This window comes from Triturus cristatus, chromosome 2_2 (assembly GCF_964204655.1).
Source record: "Triturus cristatus chromosome 2_2, aTriCri1.1, whole genome shotgun sequence".
Taxonomy (NCBI): Eukaryota; Metazoa; Chordata; class Amphibia; order Caudata; family Salamandridae; genus Triturus; species Triturus cristatus.
In genome coordinates this window covers 1,186,663,456-1,186,684,092 of record NC_140582.1, presented here as the reverse complement: position 1 = coordinate 1,186,684,092, position 20,637 = coordinate 1,186,663,456, and the positions used below count along the sequence as shown (strand labels likewise).

General features: G+C 48.2%; 1 protein-coding gene across 1 annotated transcript in view; it reads left to right on the top strand.

Annotated features, from left to right (window-relative positions):
- The window catches only part of FBXO41 (F-box protein 41), a 457,910-nt gene that overhangs the window by 422,895 nt on the left and 14,378 nt on the right, over positions 1-20,637 (top strand). Inside the window, exons 9-11 of the mRNA XM_085642773.1 lie at positions 6,028-6,123; positions 7,632-7,750; positions 9,036-9,194. Of these exons, the coding sequence (XP_085498899.1) occupies positions 6,028-6,123; positions 7,632-7,750; positions 9,036-9,194 (374 nt within the window). The remainder of the gene's footprint in view (positions 1-6,027; positions 6,124-7,631; positions 7,751-9,035; positions 9,195-20,637) is intronic.

Here is a 20,637-nt window from a genome sequence, read left to right as displayed (position 1 = left end):
GTCAAGGGGTGGTGTCTGTAGGTCATTTCCCAAGTGGCCTGAGAAATATACTAGTCGAGGGGTGATGTCTGTAGGTCATTGTCCAAGAAGCTTGAGAAATATACTAGTCAAGGGGTGATGTCTGTCAAACAAGTGCCCGAAGGCGTCAAGGCACTAATGCAGTTAGTCTACTGAGTCTACTGTCCAGAGTCAGGTGATGTCTGTAGGTCATTGCCCAAGTGACCTGAGAACCATACTAGTCAAGGGATAATGTCTGTAGGTCATTGCCCAAGTGGCCTAAGAACGATGCTAGTTGAGGGGTGATATCTGTAGGTCATTGCCCAAGTGACCTGAGAACGATGCTAGTCGAGGGGTGATGTATGTAGGTCATTGCCCAAGTGACCTGAGAACTATGCTAGTTGAGGGGTGATATCTGTAGGTCATTGCAAAAGTGACCTGAGAACGATGCTAGTCAAGAGGTGATGCCTGTAGGTTATTGCCCAAGTGACCTGAGAACGATGCTAATCAAGGGGTGATGTCTGTAGGTCATTGCCCAAGTGAACGGATAACCATACTAGTCGTGGAATGATGTCTGTAGGTCATTGCCCAAGTGACCTGAGAACGATGCTAGTTAAGTGGTGATATCTGTAGGTCATTGCCCAAGTGACCTGAAAACGATGCTAGTCAAGGGGTGATGTCTGTAGGTCATTGCCCAAGTGACCTGAGAATGATACTAGTCAAGGGGTGATGTCTGTAGGTCACTGCCCAAGTGACCTGAGAATGATACTAGTCAAGGGGTGATGTCTGTAGGTCACTGCCCAAGTGACCTGAGAATGATACTAGTCGAGAGGTGATGTCTGTAAGTCATTGCACAAGTGACCTGAGATGGGGGGATTAGATAACTGCATAGAAATGAAATATCCAATACCCCATTTGATCTCCTTGGAATCTGTGTTCAGCTTTATACCGCTCCTCCCTCTCAGAGAGCCGGCAAGAGCTGTTAGAAGCCAGACCTGTTTTTTAAAAGCTGAGCATACTCTTCCTTCTTCAGGAGAATCCCTAAATATGACATAGAATTAATTTGTCTTTTGAGCAACTAGACATAGCCATGGGCAGAGATGGAGAATACCTGCGGCCTCTGGCATTGCCACAAGCCGACGATTACAAGAGCTCTTCAGTTTTCTGAACATTTATAAGCAAGAAGCTGTCTAGAAAATGACCCAGATGTTTAGTTGTGGAAGGCACTAAATCAATCAACCGGGTGACCAAGAGTTGTATAAAGTAGTTATTTGGCTCATAAACCATGTCCATGCTTTAAAAAAATATTTATTTCATTTTTTTATTCTGCATTTTCATTGGTGAATTGAAAGGTTTTGTCCTGAACTGTAGTCCAAGACCCTCTATGCCATTTCCCCTGGGAAATCGAATGAACCACTGAAAGAAGAAATATTATAAAAGATTGTTTGAGGCAAATGGGTTGAAAATGAGTCGAGCAGTTTCTAATTAACAAATTGCTAAAGTGAATTAAATTAAATGTAAAATAAATGGCAATGAAGAATATTATAAAATATATGGTTCCAGTTGGCAGGATTCCTCGCTGGAAGCTTTCACTGGGGTGTCAGGTAGAGATAGTTAAAATACAAATGATTGTAGTGCATCAATTGTTTAATTGCCCCCTTGTAAAACAGAGACAGAAAAGGGAAATCAGGCCCACAGCCAAGGGGCCTGTTACTGTAGCACTAAACCATTACTGAGCAGGTGGTAATCAGGAAGCGGTTACATGACTATAAAAGAACGTGGGACGCCAGGAAGGAGGGGCCTCTAATGGCTGAAAACACAACGCACTGCCTAATTTGTGCAGATAGAAAGCGCTCAAACCATCAACAAGAGAAAAATTGACAGCCAGGGTGCAGTAACTAGCTAAACTGAGAGCAAACTGCTGTTCAGGGAGCTCCCTGAGTGAAAAGTAGAGCTCAGTGCTAACATTGAAAAAAAACTATGCAAACAGATAATAAAAATACCATACAGTGCAGTACAGCATGAAGATGTTGCAACAGCACTGGCCATCAATCAAAACAGAATACATTTAACCCAAGTTATTTAAGGCACAAAAATGCAATTAATCAAAGAAGGAAAATTCTTTACTGTTACCAAAGCAGGAAAGAGAGAGATGTAGAAGGAATGCGATGCAGTGCATTGATTGGTCCACCTGCCACGCTATTTCTTGCAGCCTTCTGACGTTTTGAAAGGAATATTGTATCTTTTTGGCCATGTTTTAGTCATAAATACGACTTTTAACTACCATCGGAAATATAGTAATTTGTTGTACCAAAACTGACGAGCTTACCTGAACTTGTATGTATGTTTTTTCCAGCCTTTGTTTCTTTGTTTGGGTGATATGCAAGGCACAAGTCCTAAAAAAAGAAGTGGGGGGACTAACCTAGTTAATCAGAATGCAAGTGTCATCACGGCGTGCGACATCACGGCGTGTGACATCGCAGCACGTGACATCACAGCGCACGACATCACGGCGCGTGACATCACAGCACGTGACATCACAGCACGTGACATCATAAGAAGTGATATCAGATCTTAAGCCCTCACATATATGTTTAACATGTCGATCATGAGTACATGGGAGCATATTTTGAGTATATTGGAAAACCCTCCTGATTTAGGCAGAAAATTCACACTCTTGTTAGTTACACATAAAACAGTGTTGCCTTTTGTCAGCGTAAACTTCCTCTACCCACAGTGCTTCAAAAGAAAAAATAGTGGTACTTAAATTATTTCAACGCATTCTCAGGGGGAGTGAGCACTATATAAATTACATTTATTGTGTGCAAATACAGGGAAAGACCAACACGTCTGACATTCTTAGAGTTAATGCATATCTTGTAAACCGGGACTGAACAAAGTGAAAAGTTGCCCCTCTTAAGTATGTGTGAAGCACTAACAAGATGTGAGCCTTTATTTCCCCTCTGCTGCATTTGTATCTAGGTGTGAGGCTCCTGACTGCTACCAGCCAGGAGACTCCAACAAAAGGAGGCCTGATGACCCCTCAGATTCGGCCATTGCTATGGGTCCAGCAGGAGTCTGCAATAAGAAAGCCTCGCCCGCCTGCGCACTGTTGTAGATTAAAAGCAGAAAACAACGTGCAGGCGCTGCTGCATGTGTCCCAGTGTTTGCAAATTACACCGGCACGAATTCAGCATATTTTTCAGTGGGGCCTAACTTCTTGGCAGGGTGGACAGCATCCACCCTGTGAAAATAGTGGGTGGACGCCATCCACCAGCGTGTACCTCCGACTCGTGCCCTGGTGAAATGCCTCTTGTCTCAATCTTCCCAGTTTACTTGTTTTCTCTTTTACTGCTGCTGCAGCACAGTGCAGAGGTGCCCCACCCACCCTCTAAAGGAGGGGCTGAATGCAAAAGTATACATAAAGATATGTACTGTATTTGTTTGATGCTTGGATGGGATGTTATTTATAGGAAAGACACTTAAAGTAGTTGAATCAGAGCCCAAAGCCTGCTGATAAGGCTGTTCTCAGTGGAGGCAAGAGCAGGCTAATTCAAGGGAACAGTCTGATGCAGTCTGCAAAACTCCTTTTCCTTCCCCTAGGGAGCATTAAGATTGTTGTTATCATTTTTGCGGTGGCCATTTTCTCATCTCTACTGTACCTTTTTAGGTCTCGCCTAGCGATGCAGCGCATGTGCGCTGCATGCCTTGGCGAGATCTATTGTTGTCGGTTTCGTGGCCGAAGGGGGACAGAACATGTGCACGCCTGGACAGGCGATGTGCACGCGCAAGTCGTCTCACTGCGTCTCTTCCTCCAGCCAAATGCAAATCATTTAGCCTTTATATTGTCCATAAAAGGGCTGTCCAAAACTTTACATTGTGTCTGAAACATGTTCGGTGCAGCTCGTGTTCTAAGGGTGTAGCCCCAGTGCAGATTTGCATGTGTTTGTTTGCACCTGATCCCGGTACTCTGAGTTTTCCAACATATTTCACATGGACTCTCCCCATCGCATATTTTGCAAGGTAATACTTTAGAGGATTTACACTGGGAACTTGTGCGTAATTGAGGAGAGGACTCAAAAAAGTGTGCTGCCCCTCATTCCGAGCTTAACAAGTGCAACAAACGCACCTCCATGAAAAAAAACTTCGGTCCAGAATGAGAGCTTGATTTCGGAGGTTATTTGTGTCCTTCTTTTAATCTCCAGTTTGCGGTCAATATTATGGCGAATCCCCTTTGTTTATTCATTGCAGAGGTGCGGTAGTACGCAGGGCCGTGGTTCTGGCCCAGACTTTAGGCATTGCAGTGCTGTTGTCACGACTTGCCCCTCACTGAGGGAGAATTATTAGCTCCATAGTAAGGCGTTTCGTTACTTGAACCTAGGTTTATTGTGGGCTCTCTTGATCTAAACCCCTCCTTTGCTGCACTCCCATAATGTTTCCCCGAGTCATCATCCCGATCTCTACTTTACCTCACGCATCAATACCTCGATCTCACCCGTCCCTTTCAGTTCCTCCCTCACCATCTCGCTTTTCCTCACTTCCCCTCCGTTTTCCTCCCAAACAAACTCTTTTCTCCCGCAATTACCTCCCGTCTCCATTCTACCACCTCGTTTCTCATCCTACGAAACCCCGTCTTTGCCTTTTCCTTTTATTATCCCTTCCATCAAAGTGCCCTGCATCTGACTCATCCCTATTTCCACCTCACGGTCTCCGAGCACCAGTCTTCTTTCTCTCTGTGCTCACGTTCCCTCCACCCCTATTCCAAGTGCCCTCTTTTTGCCCCAACCAGTGCCTTCTATATCGCTGTCCTTTTCCCACTTTCTTACTTCTTCTGTACCTCATTTCTAACGTTCTCCTTTCCAGAGTCACCAATACAATATAGACTACATTCGTTTCCATTCCTTTCCTTCGCCCCGTTACCACTTCTCTCTTGTCTGTCTGTGCTCTCCCCCTTGGGCCGCAACGGCATGTCTCCAACTCCTCTTGTGCAGAAATTCTCCCAAAAGAATCTTTCCCAGCGTTTTTGTTGTATTCTACTCCTACAAAATTAATTGTCCTGCTAGAACAAAAAAACAATCATTTGCAATGCAATAGGTCTTGCCTTTGCGATAATTTAAGCTATTGGCATTGTAAATGACAATACCTTTTATTTATCTGTTTTGATAATTAACACATAAATAAAAGGCTTTGTCCTTTACAATGCCAATAGCTCAAACTCGGGTAAATGCGAGACCTATTGCATTGCAAACGCTTGTTATCTTTCGAACCTCATTATGTCTCACCTACAGACAGCTTTAGCTATGTGTTGTCACAGACCTATTGTGGAAAATACAACACATGGAGTGGGTAGTGGTTCAGCCCCTTACTTGCGATTGGATGACTTTCTTGTCTGTTCCACTCCCCTGCTCCTGTTTGTATTGCTTTCCTTTCTTGTTTTGTGTTTGTTCTGCCCAGGAGTATTTCAGTTTCACTGCACTTTGGATTACTCATATCCCTCCACTGCTGACATCAGGCTTTGCATTGGGACTTTTTTCTGTTCCTCGATATGATTCCCCGCCTCCCTCCCACTCCTCTCTCTTTATTAAAACGCTCCTCTCATGCCCGCTTGCCCACTAGCCTCTCCTTGTCCCCATCACCCCCTTGGACCGCCTGCTGTAATATCAGCAGGTGGGCGTCATAAACAGTTATGTAATTATTTCTTGATGGCCCCCTATGCTTGCCCATACATGTGCAGTGAATATCTTTTAATAACTTTTCTATTTAAAAAAAAAAAAAAGAAATCGAGAAGATCAAAAGATCACCATTGGTGCACCTACATCAACAATGGCCATCGTTGACTTTCCATCCACTGTTGCTACGCTTTGCCAATGCTTATTTGAATATTTTGGTAACAAGCACCATTTCTCATCCTATCACCCTTTACCCTTCTCCCCTCTTAGAATTTCCCAACATAACTGATGCCTTTTAAAGAATGTGTTAGAATTTTCCGAGGATTATGTATTTTAACATTGGCTTCCTGTTTTACTGCAGAAGTTGCACAGATCCTGTGGGTCACGAGGTCATCTGGGCCCTGGGAGCTGGGTGCAGAGACATCATTTCTCTCCAGGTGGCGCCGTTGCATCCTTGGTAAGATATTGCATTGTTTATTCTCTCTTGGCACTTCCAACCAGTATGGCACCATAGCCCTCAACACCAACTCACACGTCATCAAACAAATGGACATGCTGGAGTACAAAGGTCAGCCAGACATGACCAATCAGAGGCTCGTTCTGGAATTCAAGACTCAACCTGGCGTCATCAAGCAAAAGGGTGTTCTTGAATCCAAAATAAATACAGGCGCCACCAAAAAAGGGGGGTTCTAGAATCTGAAACTCAAGCAGACATGAACTGGCAAAGATACCTTCTGGGATCCTTGCTGGTGGTGAGCGCTGGTGGTGCACTATTGCTGTATAGGTTTTGCAAGGTATAGGAGACTGTAGGGATTTGAGCTTGCTGCAGGATTGTTTGTTTTATTATCAGGGAAATCAACAGTAAAAACAGCCCCAGCAGACTTGAAACAGGGCCACAAACAGCCAGGCCCACTGGGCATTGGCAGATTCCTCTATAGGCCATTGGGACCCTGAGAGCTCTGGCTGTTTTCTCTGAAGTAATTCCCTGGTAGTGTAGAAAAATAGAGCTACAAACAAATCTTAAAGATGCTTGTGGGAAGGATGTCAGGAGAATGATAGAGCTAGAGGGGGAGGGTAGCAGAAGATGAGACTTCTACAGATTGTGAGGAAATAGGAGCAGGTGACATAATAAAAGTATTAACATTTTCTTTTTATGGACAAGTTAGGAAAACGTTCTTGAGGCAGCAGGATTGTATTAACACAGGTTTGTGGATCCGACAAAGGGTCCACTCTGTGGAAAACCTCCCCCGTTAGTTGAGAGGATTGAAGAGGGTGATTTTTAAAGAGATCAGCTCTGGTTGAATGGATCCGCCCTGGTTGAATGGATCCGCTTCTTGTAAACACTTTGTGGTCCTTCTGAAGACATCTGTGAGTAGATTCATAGGATGGGTCTCAGCGACTTTACAAAGCTGCACTGGAGCTTCAGCAGATTGGAAGAAGACCACGCACCCGTCTGGGTAGATCTCAAAGGCATGATCTGTCTAAAGGACGAAACAGTGTCCAAGGTGTTCAAAATACAGGTAGAAAAGTGATTTGCATAGACATTTACATTCACAGCAAGATCTGGGAATGCGCAAGCCAGAAGCGAAACAGTCTAATCTATAGTCCGTGGGATGGATGCCATACTCTACCTAGAGCAAATAGATCCATCTTCAATTCCCTGACCCTGGTCTTCAGTTGTATCTGTGGCCTTGCCTTCCTCTCCCACATCACGATGACCACCTCATCTGCACCACGCACGCCGCTCTTCTAGCGAGCCCTGCTCCACCTCTCCTCTAAACCCTGATGCTCACTGCCCCACTTGGGATCATTTGCACTGATGGTGCCACTTCACGCTTCCCTCTTACTAGCCTGTCAAGACAGTTCCACTTAGGACTTCTCCTATACATACTAATGTAAACCCATTTACTAAACAAAGGCCGCGTCTAACGTGATAAGTGTTCTTGTTTTTCTTCTCCCCTGTAGCCAGCAGCCAACACGTTTCAGTAACCGCTGCCTTCAGATGATTGGACGATGCTGGCCTCACCTACGAGCACTGGGTGTCGGGGGTGCAGGATGCGGGGTACAGGGACTGGCATCACTAGGTAAAGTATCTTTTAACTGCATAGTTGTATACCTCTCAGAGCATGACTGCATTCCCATCAGGCCAAAGCTGTGCTGCTGCACAGAACTGTGGGGCATATTTATCAAAGGGTTGCGTCACTTTAGTGCTACGCAACGGCATGTAAAAGCAACACAACTCGTAAGTATGATTTATCAAGCCATGCAAGGCCCCCTTACGTGGTCCTTAGTGGCTTGATAAATCCAGAGTAACGCGACGCAGCTCAAATCTCTGCTTTGCATTACTCTGCACCAGGGATGCGTTGCATGGGTGGTGCATGAGCGTTCCCAGGCAACACCCATGGATTTTGACACATTCCCAGATTTATCATTATTGGTAGTCCTGGGAATGTAATAAAATGCTTCGAATCTCCGGAGGGGCGTAAGAATGAGGAGATATCTTTATTTCTTCTCATTTTTTCCTTTTTGCGTGTGCTGCATTCAACTTACAATGCAGGCAGCACAATGTGCAGCAGCGCTGGGAAAAGACAGGAATGCCTCGTCTTATGTTAAATACTGCGCTTTCCGGCCCTTTCCCTGTCGCACAGCGCAGGCACAGCAAGGTGGCTTGCAGCACTGCACTGCTCTGTTGTGTGGTGCGCTGTGTAACTTAAAGCTAAACATGCCCCGATGATTGTACTGGTATCAACTGACAGCAGCGCAGCACTGTGGTTGCATTGGTATCAGATTATGCTTGCAGCACTATCAATACACTGCTATCAGATGACCGCTGCACAGCACTATGGTTCCACTGGCATCAGATGTTGGTTGCACAGCTCTCAGAGTCAGCGACCGCGCGTATTCAGATGAGAGCTGCATCTCTCTGACTGTGATTGCACTTCTTCAAGAGTGTTGATGCAAAGTTGTATAAACGTACAAACCTATCATGACTTGCCCCCGCCTCCTGGCTGACAAACTGACCATATCTGGTGGCTTTCAACACCTGCTGCCAGGACAGCATCAGAGGCCAACAAGGCAGCAGACCTTTTCCATCTATGCACCCAGGATCTGAAACAACTCCCTGTAATGCACCCAGGATCTGAAACAACACCCTGTAACCATCAGGTCACCCCAACCCTGCTCCAAATTAGAAAGAGTGGAGGACGCATTTCTTTAATGAACACCACAGCAGCAGTAGTAAAGTGCAGGTGCACAGTTCTCAGCAGGTGACTGATTGACATGATATGTTTGTGGGGCACCTGCACACCCACCCTGTGTCCCCTTCGCCCTTGCAAGGACGGCTCTGACTGCTGTTGTCATCTCTTCCAGCGCGCAACTGCATGCGGCTGCAGGTGTTAGAACTGGATCACGTGACGGAGATCAACCAGGAAGTGGCGGCCGAGGTGTGCCGCGAGGGACTGAAGGGCCTGGAGATGCTGGTGCTCACCTCCACGCCGGTCACCCCTAAAGCGCTCCTTCATTTCAACAGTAAGTGGCACCTCAAGCTGCAGATTCTTAGTAGAGTTCAAAAGGGACTGATCTAGGTGTTGCTGGAGAGTAGATTCAGCAGTTTTATTTGTATTTATTTGTAAGGCCTTGTTCACTTGAAAGCACCACGAAGCTATGGAGATCCTGACCATTCAGTCATGACAAGACCACCATTCCAAATTGCAAAGTAGCAAGGGTTTCAATGCCTTCCTAAACGTGGGAGAGTAGACAGTTTTCTAAGGTTGAAAGGAAGACTGCCTATGTTTTTGAGGATAGGGTAATGCAAAGGGGCACCCACCTGCCTGAGCGAGGTTTAGGCTGGGAAATTATAGCATTAGCGGGCGCTACAGTGAAAAGGTCAAGCGGCCGCACATGAAGACAATTGATACGGGGGGCATATGTATGAGGGCTTTGCGTCATACTTCCACCGCGCAACGTGCTATCTGTACAACGCGAAACTCTCAGTCATATTTATGAATCCACGCAAAGCCGCTTTGCTTGGCTTTGAATGACTGCACAAATATGGGGTGAAGTAAACGCAGAGCAAAGCGATGCATTGCCTTACTCTGCGCAAGGGAGGCGTTCGAGGGGCATTGCTGTGGGTGTGCCCATACAACATCCATTTCATTTGATGTATTTCCAGAGTTACAAGGATTGTAAACCTGGGAATGCCTCAAAATCTTACTCCTACCCAGGTGAGGCATAACAAGGAGAATTATCTTCATTTCTCCTCGTTTTTTCCACTTTCTATGAGTGCTGCATTCTGAAGTCCACATAGAAAGAGGAAAAAGCCTCCTTGGATTGTTTTTGTGCAGGAAAGTCACTTTTCCTGCTGAAAAACAATCCTGCATGCAACGGAGGCACCCTTGTAACATGGTGTAAGGGTGCCTGCATTCGTGTTAGGCTGCCGAAACGGTGCCAGGGCAGAGGGAAAGGACAGGAATGCACTGCATTGGATACATAAGGTGTATTCTTGCCCTTTCCCCATGACGCAGGTAACTTGCTGTGCTGCCCTGCGCCACCATTCTAGTAAATAAGTACTAGGATTTCTCAACTCCATAGTAGATGCTGTGCGCGAGGCAGAGAGTTTTCAAATGAATTCCCTGCTTTAGAAGCAGCCAGTGAAGCTTCCTTCTGGCAGCAAATACACGATTGAACCTCCTAATGCCATAATCCCACTTTAAAGCAAAGTTTTTAATTTGCCGTAGTTTATTGGTTGCAGAATCAGGGAGACCCAGATAGAGACCATTGCAATAATCAACATGGGTAAAATGACCTTTAAGGGGATGGTTGGAGGGAGAAAAGGCAACACTTTGTTCAGTATTGCGAGAGGCAAACATGATAGAGTTTGCTTCCTGGTGTAAGGAATGGTTCTGTTCGAGCCACACCCCAGTGTTTTAACTTTAAGTATGGTGGGTGGTGGCCGCATGGAGGTCTACCATCGTTGTCTGTTTTCCCCATAAGCAGCAGCTTAGTTTTATTACCATTTAGTTTAAGGAAAGTTTCACTCATCCAAGATTTATGCTTATTAAGCAGACATCAAAAGTTGGAAAGAGATTTGAGAGCTTGTTGTTCTAGTTTGACAGTAGGGTGTTTTCCACGTACATCACTGCTCTGTATCCATGAGGTTTCATCATACATCCATGCTGTGCATCCATGAGGTTTCATCATACATCCATGCTGTGCATCCCTGAGGTTTCTTCATACATCCATGCTGTGCATCCCTGAGGTTTCTTCATACATCCTTGCTGTGAATCCCTGAGGCTTCATCATACATCCTTGCTGCGCATCCATGAGGTTTCATCATACATCCGTGCTGTGCATCCATGGTCCGTGTGTTCTTGTTTGGTGGGATCAAGATAATTTGGGCATCTTACTTGAACCCAACAACCCGGATCCAGTTTTGATTGTTAACAATGATAAGGGGAATGGAATGAAAGTGGTTAACAAGTTTCCCAAAGTATTTACGGGTGTAGAGGGGGAACTTGAAAGATTTGTCCAAAAAATTGTTCTTAAGAAGAACTCCCGCCCTTGTATACAAAAAGTGAGGAATATTTCCTTGAGTTGAAGGATGAGGTGGTTAAAGAACTTAATAAGCTGGTGGACAGCGGGGTGATTGAGCAGGTAGAGTCCTCCGATTGGGTGGCTCCCTTAGTCATGGCAAGGAAGACGAAGGGTCGTATGCGCCTCTGCGTGGGCTTGAGAGAGCTGAATAAGAAAATTTTCATGGATATGTTTCCCCTGCTCAGGATCAATGAGTTATTGTCAGTAACTAAGGGGATGAAGTGTTTTTCCACCATAGACTCAGCATCTGCCTATCACCAGTTACCGTTACACCATAATAGTAAACACCTTACTGCGTTTATAACTCCCATGGGATGTTTCCAATTTTGGAGAGTACCTTTTAGTTTGGCCTCAGCTAACGACTCATGTACAGGTTGTTTCAGGGCAGAAAGAACATCATTTTTTTCACTATGACATCTTGATCATGGGAAAAGATTAAAAAAAAGAGCATGAGCTGGAGTTACATGGTGTGTTTAGAACATTGGAACAGTTCGGGTTGACAGCTGAGGAAACCAAGTGCAGATCTGCAACAATCCCAGTTACGAATCTAGGGCATGACATTTGTGCTTGTGGTATTACACCTAAGACTGAATTGGTTGATGCCATAAGAAAGGCCCGCATTCCTCAGAACAAAGATGAGGTAAGCTAATTTTTAGGGTTAGCAGAGTTCAACTCCAAATTTGTATATTATTTTCCACAAAACAAATTCCATATCGGGCATGAAGAAGGGATGTACATTTTTGTGGACAGATGATTGCCAGAGTAGTTTTGAAAGCATTAAGGAAGACATTTGATTGGCCCCAGGGCTCCAGGGATTCGATCCTGTAGGAACCTGGGGTCACCAGGCCCTATAGGCGGTAACGTGGCGCGAGCCGGTCGGGCAACCAGAGGGCTATGTGTTAAGCAACCATACACCACACGCTTCTCATGGACTAGGGACACACACAATAAGGGACGCCACACCGTTGAAATTATGCAAATACTTCAAGTTTATCCAAGTAGGGCTGGTTAGATGGAGTTCAAGAGATAACAGTGTCATGCATGAGTTGTAATACAGACATTACGCATACACACAGGCCATACATGAGAGATGAATGCAGTTCCTAATCTAGACATGCGGTTCATGGATATGGCTAGGCACGGGTGATTCTAGCGCTGCGCGCGTTAAGCAAGGTTTCTCTGAACGGGGCATCTAGCACAGAACAATACTCGTGATGGGTGACACTGGATACTTCAACACGGAGCCTGTAGAACGAAGCGCTCCTTGTAATCAGTGACACGTAAACCTTTGAAGTAGAGCATGTAAACTAAGCGCTACTCGTAGTCAAGGACAGGTACTACGATCAAGCAGAGCACATGAAGCAACGCGCTTCTCGTAATCACGGGCATGTAATACGTTCAGGCAAACAATATGAAGCAGTGCGCTTCTCGTAATCACGGGCATATAATACTTTCAGGCAAAACATATAAAGCAATGCGCTTCTCGTAATCACGGGCATGTAATACTTTCAGGTAAAGCATATAAAGTAATGTGCTTCTCGTAATCACGGGCATGTAATACTTTCAGGCAAAGCATATAAAGCAACGCTCTACTCTTAATCACTGGCATGTAATACTTTCAGGCAAAATATATAAAGCATCACGTTCATAGTCACTGGCTCCTGGGACGGTGAAACGGAGCAGGGGAAGTCAAGCGCCGCCCGTAATCCAGGCTAGTCAGTTTCTCTAGAGTGGAGCTTTCAGCGGAGAGCGCCACCAGACTCGAGGAGCAAGTCTCTGGGTGCCGGTGCAGTTCGTGAGGCACCGCGCTCAGTTACGCTGAAGTGGGCACACAGAAAGGATCCCTCGGCGGGGTCTCTCCGTCGCGCAGGCAAGGGGGGGGGACTCCCACGGAGGGGACAACCCGGGCCGGGTGCGGTGAGGTTCCCAGACCAGCAGGGGGCGCACCAAGGGGAATCCCGGCCTCCGGGCTTACCTCCGTCTCGGCGTCAGCAGGCGTCCGCCCTCACGACGATGGGGGAACTCGGCCCCGATCTTGCGCTTCTCCTCACACGGCTGCGACGGCAGCGGCGGGGCCCCGGGCTTCTCCTGGGCCTCGCGATACAGCAGGGCACTTCTCCAGGCCTCCAGGCCGCGGCGGTGAGTGCGCTGGCTTCGTTGACGCCGGGGGGGCTCAAATTAAGGATGGGGGTAAAGTGCTCAGCGGAGCATGCTGCGGGGGGTCCCAGACCAGGGCAGGGAGCGCGGGGGTCACAGCGCTAGTACCTGGTCGATCCCCGGTGGCTTGGCAATCGGTTTAGTAATTAGTTCAATAGGTTAGCTTGGACACGCAGTCTCAGCTCTGGCATTCAAGGCTTACCACTCGCTCTTGTCATGCAGTCTCAGTTCTTGAAGTTAGGTTTCAGTTCTCAGTTGACAGATGAAGTCTTTTGGCGCAGATGTATCTGGCGCCCTTAAGGGGTTCTGTTACTGGGGGTAGGAATGGAGAGGGCGACTAGATCCTTCCTAGTCAGGCTGGCAGAGAGTCTCTGGGTCCTCCTACTACTGGGCAAGATCAGTGGGATTCACAGGGCACCTCACTCACTTAAGAGGCAGTACCTAAATCCTGTCACTCTCAAAGGCATAAGTCCCTGGCTAGGAACTACCGCCTACACTCCTGGTGGATTCTTCCAGCTCTGCTTCACCCCAATGGCCAACTCACCACAAAAGTTTCCCTCCCACTCTTAAGTAGCCCTAGGTCAGGTGACCTCTAGCCAAGGCGGCAAAAGTAAAACCCCACCTCCCTTCTAGAAGGTTCCAGCACATTCCAGGAGCTTCCCCACTCTACCTATGGGACAAAAAGGCGGGCTGGTGTCGCAACATTGTTGTGGGTCCCAGCCAGCTCCTGGCAGCTAGGGTGCTACTATGAAAAACGACCACCCTGCAGTAGCAGGGGTCTGTGGCAGCCATCTTGGGCGAAGTAAGCACCTGCACCTTAACACTACAAAAACGGAAAAAATCAGGGAGAAAGGGCCAAGTCCAACATAACCCCCTTCCAGCCGAAAGCCAGGGTAGACCGATCAATGCCTTGATGGGCTTCCCTGCTTGGGGCGAGAAAAGGTGGACGCAGGCCCGCAACGGCAGATTCTCTTCCACTCTGGAACCCGATGGTTCCCTCTCAGTCCTCCCTGGACCAACGAAACCACCCCACTGGGGCTCCCTAGCTAGTTGTGGCCAGGACCGGCCCCTGGGCCATCCAGATGTCTCTGGCCCTCGTGGTCTCTCAGAGTGGGGGGCAGTAGCCCCAGGCCCGTAGTGCCCGATGACCACTCTCCTACTCTTCCTTGCAGTCCTAAACTGCCTCTGGTCCTTCCACCTGGGGTCCACACCCTTAGGCTGACCAGCCTTCAGGGGCGAGGCTCTCCTCCCCCTAACTCTCCTTCTGGGGTTCCTCACCCTACCCTGCGAGGCACCCTCAAACCACCACTGTCTCCTCAGTACAGGGCCTTGACCCTTCAACTGATTCCTCAACCTAGGGTCTAAACCCTTAGGCTGAGCTGGTGCCCTAGGCGAGACCTTCCTCCCTCTGCACCCCCTTCCAGATTTCAGCACCCTCCTAACGGGAAAAGTACCCCTGGAAGTCAATTTCGGGAGGACCCTGTTAGCAGAGGCCCCACCCGCCAGGTCAGGCAACCCCTGAGCCTGGCACCCCAGCCCAGGATCTAAACCCTGCAACTGGGCCAACCCCAGAACCTCAGGAGCGCTGGTTACAGTCACCCTGGGTCCTCCTGACACTAGGGGCTCCCCTGCACTGGATGGCCCATCGGGACAGCCTAGGCTCCCAACCTGGGGCTCCCTTGCGGAACTCTCCAGGCCCTGAGACTGCGGTTGGGGCACCTCGGGACACCTCCCCGTCTCACGCCTTCCTATAGATAGGTCGTGAGGCCCTACAACCCTCTCTCCCTGGGACCTAGCTGGGCTATCTGCCACTTCTCCCACCTTGCTGGGTTGGGAGATCCCTGCACCACCCCCTTCAGGGTCACCCACCAATGCCTCCTCAGACACCCTGGTGATGTCATCCTGGGGTAAATAAACTTCTAGCTCCTGTGGAGCTTCCGGTATGCTGCCACCAGTGTCCTCACTGGACACATTCATCTGGAGGGCACGCAGCTCCAACTCCTTCATCCGAAGCTCGTGCGCCATCCTCCTCTCCTCCATTGCCCATTTCTTATTCTCTCTTTCCCTTTCTCGTTCATGCTCCAATTTGGCTAGTTCCCATCTTAATTGCCTCTCTTCCCTTCTGTCCTCATACTCCTCTGGAGACGCGCTCCTCCTAGACCCCATCCTACTACTGGCCCCAGAACGACTCCCTGGGGGCACATTTTCGGACCCGTCTACATTCAAGATGTCTAGGACTTCCTGGGCGCTCTCCTCCTGAGGTGCATCTGGCGCCTCCTGTCCCTCATCCCCTCTCCCTTCTGGGTGGGCTTCTACCCATGCCCTAATGGCGGTGCGGAGTTCCGGTCCTTTGGCCCTCCGCATCCCAGGCACCCCCATCTCCTGCGCGAACTCCCTTAGTTGCTTCACAGTGTACCCCTCGAGGTCAGCTAACCAGAATTCCATTCTGGCAGGTGGGGACCTAGACACTAAAGAGAAAATTCCTAGGGTGTAGGCAACAGTTAATAGCTAACCAGGCCTCTCGCACTTTCAACCTGGACAGTGGAACCAATAATCCAGCAAACAATGGTTGTCGAGCCCTGGAACAAAAATTTAGGATAGGCGTTTAATTGTGGCGCCCTTCGCCTCACGAAAGGGTGCTGTATGGTCACAGGTCCTAAGGATCCCACCGCTGCCACCAGTGTAGGAACCTGGGGTCACCAGGCCCTATAGGCGGTAACGTGGCGCGAGCCGGTCGGGCAACCAGAGGGCTATGTGTTAAGCAACCATACACCACACGCTTCTCATGGCCTAGGGACACACACAATAAGGGACGCCACACCGTTGAAATTATGCAAATACTTCAAGTTTATCCAAGTAGGGCTGGTTAGATGCAGTTCAAGAGATAACAGTGTCATGCATGAGTTGTAATACAGACATTAAGCATACACAGGCCATACATGAGAGATGAATGCAGTTCCTAATCTAGACATGCCGTTCATGGATATGGCTAGGCACGGGTGATTCTAGCGCTGCGCGCGTTAAGCAAGGTTTCTCTGAACGGGGCATCTAGCACAGAACAATACTTGTGATGGGTGACACTGGATACTTCAACACGGAGCCTGTAGAACGAAGCGCTCCTTGTAATCAGTGACACGTAACCCTTTGAAGTAGAGCATGTAAACTAAGCGCTACTCGTAGTCAAGGACAGGTACTACGATCAAGCAGAGCACATGAAGCAACGCGCTTCTCGTAATCACGGGCATGTAATACGTTCAGGCAAAACATATGAAGCAGTGCGCTTCTCGTAATCACGGGCATATAATACTTTCAGGCAAAACATATAAAGCAATGCGCTTCTCGTAATCACGGGCATGTAATACTTTCAGGTAAAGCATATAAAGTAATGGGCTTCTCGTAATCACGGGCATGTAATACTTTCAGGCAAAGCATATAAAGCAACGCTCTACTCTTAATCACTGGCATGTAATACTTTCAGGCAAAATATATAAAGCATCACGTTCATAGTCACTGGCTCCTGGGACGGTGAAACAGAGCAGGGGAAGTCAAGCGCCGCCCGTAATCCAGGCTAGTCAGTTTCTCTAGAGTGGAGCTTTCAGCGGAGAGCGCCACCAGACTCGAGGAGCAAGTCTCTGGGTGCCGGTGCAGTTCGTGAGGCACCGCGCTCAGTTACGCTGAAGTGGGCACACAGAAAGGATCCCTCGGCGGGGTCTCTCCATCGCGCAGGCAAGGGGGGGGGAACTCCCACGGAGGGGACAACCCGGGCCGGGTGCGGTGAGGTTCCCAGACCAGCAGGGGGCTCACCAAGGGGAATCCCGGCCTCCGGGCTTACCTCCGTCTCGGCGTCAGCAGGCGTCCGCCCTCACGACGATGGGGGAACTCGGCCCCGATCTTGCGCTTCTCCTCACACGGCTGCGACGGCAGCGGCGGGGCCCCGGGCTTCTCCTGGGCCTCGCGATACAGCAGGGCACTTCTCCAGGCCGCGGCGGTGAGTGCGCTGGCTTTGTCGACGCCGGGGGGGGCTCAAATTAAGGATGGGGGTAAAGTGCTCAGCGGAGCATGCTGCCGGGGGTCCCAGACCAGGGTAGGGAGCGCGGGGGTCACAGCGCTAGTACCTGGTCGATCCCCGGTGGCTTGGCAATCGGTTTAGTAATTAGTTCAATAGGTTAGCTTGGACACGCAGTCTCAGCTCTGGCATTCAAGGCTTACCACTCGCTCTTGTCATGCAGTCTCAGTTCTTGAAGTTAGGTTTCAGTTCTCAGTTGACAGATGAAGTCTTTTGGCGCAGATGTATCTGGCGCCCTTAAGGGGTTCTGTTACTGGGGGTAGGAATGGAGAGGGCGACTAGATCCTTCCTAGTCAGGCTGGCAGAGAGTCTCTGGGTCCTCCTACTACTGGGCAAGATCAGTGGGATTCACAGGGCACCTCACTCACTTAAGAGGCAGTACCTAAATCCTGTCACTCTCAGAGGCATAAGTCCCTGGCTAGGCCCTACCGCCTACACTCCTGGTGGATTCTTCCAGCTCTGCTTCACCCCAATGGCCAACTCACCACAAAAGTTTCCCTCCCACTCTTAAGTAGCCCTAGGTCAGGTGACCTCTAGCCAAGGCGGCAAAAGTAAAACCCCACCTCCCTTCTAGAAGGTTCCAGCACATTGCAGGAGCTTCCCCACTCTACCTATGGGACAAACAGGTGAGCTGGTGTCGCAACATTGTTGTGGGTCCCAGCCAGCTCCTGGCAGCTAGGGTGCTACTATGAAAAACGACCACCCTGCAGTAGCAGGGGTCTGTGGCAGCCATCTTGGGCGAAGTAAGCACCTGCACCTTAACACTACAAAAACGGAAAAAATCAGGGAGAAAGGGCCAAGTCCAACAGATCCTAGTTGCAAGAACTTCATCACCACTGATGCTAGTGTGAAGGGTTTTGGAGCAGTTTTCTCTCAGTTACAGGAGGATGGTACGGAGTGCATTGTCGCTTTTGAGTCTTGGGCATTGACCCCAATGGCGAAAAATACTCCATCGTCGAAAGGGTTATGTGTAGGGGCTGAAGCATTTTAGACAGTCTGTATGGGGCACCAAGGTGGTAGTAAGGAGCGACCACTAACCTCTTACCATGGTTCTCACTTGCAGGGGTTGAGTAATGTTTCTCCTAGGATAACCAGGTTGACAATGCAATTGTTAGGTTTGGCTTATGAGGTGCAATATGTTTTAGGTACATGTAGCAGGATAGCAGATTTTTTTAGCAGGATGCCCTTACCCATTGGAGTAGAGACAAAAAATGATTGGAATGAATGCTTGGTGGCTATGATGTTTTCAGATGAATTACAGAGCACAGGGCAGGATAAGTGGTCCAGTTAGCTTGCCCAGGATAGCTTTTTGTCCACAACCATGGAGCACATCAAAGAAGGTTGACCAGAGAAAAAACGGTTAGGAAAGGAACTAATTCCATTTTGGCAAGTAAGGAATGACTGTGGAGGAAGAGTTTTTGCTGAGAGGTGGCACACTGATTCTTCCCAAAGTTTTCAGGGAGAGAGTGGTTAATTTGTGCCATGAGGGGCACCTGGGTATTGTGAAGACTAAGAGTAGGATCAAACAATCTTACTGGTGGCCAGGAGTGGATATGGATATTGAAAGGGCAGTGAGGGATTGTGTCAAGTGTACCCATTCCGACTATTCTTTGGTTACGCCAGAGGAGGGGTTGACGTCATTGGCCCAGTGCAAGATGGGAATGGTGTGTCTAAAATCATTTTGGTGTTGGTGGACCATTTTTCAAAATGGCCAGTGTTCAAGTTTGTGTTAAAAGCAGATTCTTGGGCTTTGCTGGATTTCTTGGAGGAGGTGGTTTCCCAAGAAGGTCTACCTAAGATGCTGGTCTCTAATAATGGGGAGCAGTTCATATCTGATGTTTTCAAATTTTGTGGAAAAACTAGTATTGTCCATAAGACCACATCACTCTATCATCGCAAAGGAAATGGTAGTGTGGAATGCTTCAACAGAGTGGTGAAGGGTATAATTAAACTATCATATGGGGTTGAGTCAAATGAAGTACAAACAAAGATGTGACTGTTTGCATGGAGTGAAAAAAGTAAATCTTAGAGCGGGGGACCTTGTGAAGGTCAAGAAAGGGAGACGTGTGTAAGGGTGAGAGCAGTTACTCAGCACCCTTGAGGGTGACTAAAATTCTATGTAACTCTGCCATGCTCAGTGATGGAAAGGTATGGCATGCTAAAAGGTTGGCATTGTTTAGAGGGAGGAATTTAGAACCTGCTTCGGGTAACGTGAAAGGTGCTCCAAGGATTAAGGAGTATGATTGGATTTACGATTTACCGGCAGGAGGTTTTGATAGTGTCTCACCTCGAGATGCCCAGATGTAGGTCCTGTCACGTGCTCTCCATGCCACTGGAATCAAGCTATCCTGGCTGACCGGTCCTAGGATGCTTTTTTCCGGTCCAGGGAGGACCTGGCCCGGCAGTTTGGTCTGGACTGTTCCCATGGGGCACAGGGTCAAGACTGATTTGCATATGGCTGGGCCCAAACTGGGGTGGCGTAGTGGGCCAAAGAACGATGGGTTTAACCCAGATCTTTTGACTGGGGGAGAATGTTTGCATTGTCAGCATTCCGTCCATCATTTGTTTGCTGTAACACTCTACTCATACTGACAGCTTTTGATCAATGTGGGCTTGGCTCCAAATTTCTAGAGCTACTCCATCCTGCTAACATCAAGGAAGGAGGAAAGGCTGTCTGTACAGGTAACAGGGAAACTGGAGGCAGCCTTCCCTGGACTGCTCTGCCGTGGTCCATCAGACCAGGCCCTTCTGCAGTGGGAAAAGCTGAAGTAAGAATAGGAGAGAAGTAGGAGAGCTATCAATGACAAAATGCAGAGCGGAATGTTAAGGCTGCCAGGCAATCCATGATCAGGCATGTCAGTACAGAAATTATGTTTAATAAAAGCAAGGTAACTTCTCTGGCCTCTGTCCTTAGACTATAGAAACTTCTCCACATGCTCCACTCCAAAGCGTGGGCAGATCTGTGAAAAAGAGGAGCTGCTCGGTGGAAAATCAATTGTGAAGTACTTTATAGTAACCAATTTCCATATCATTGTTTTTTTTTTTTTACAGGGTTTTATATAGTGCGAACTTGACCTCGGGTATCAGAGCGCTTTACATAGCACCAGTTGCATTACACAAGGACAAATTCATTTTTGTTAGGCACGGGTAGATTAA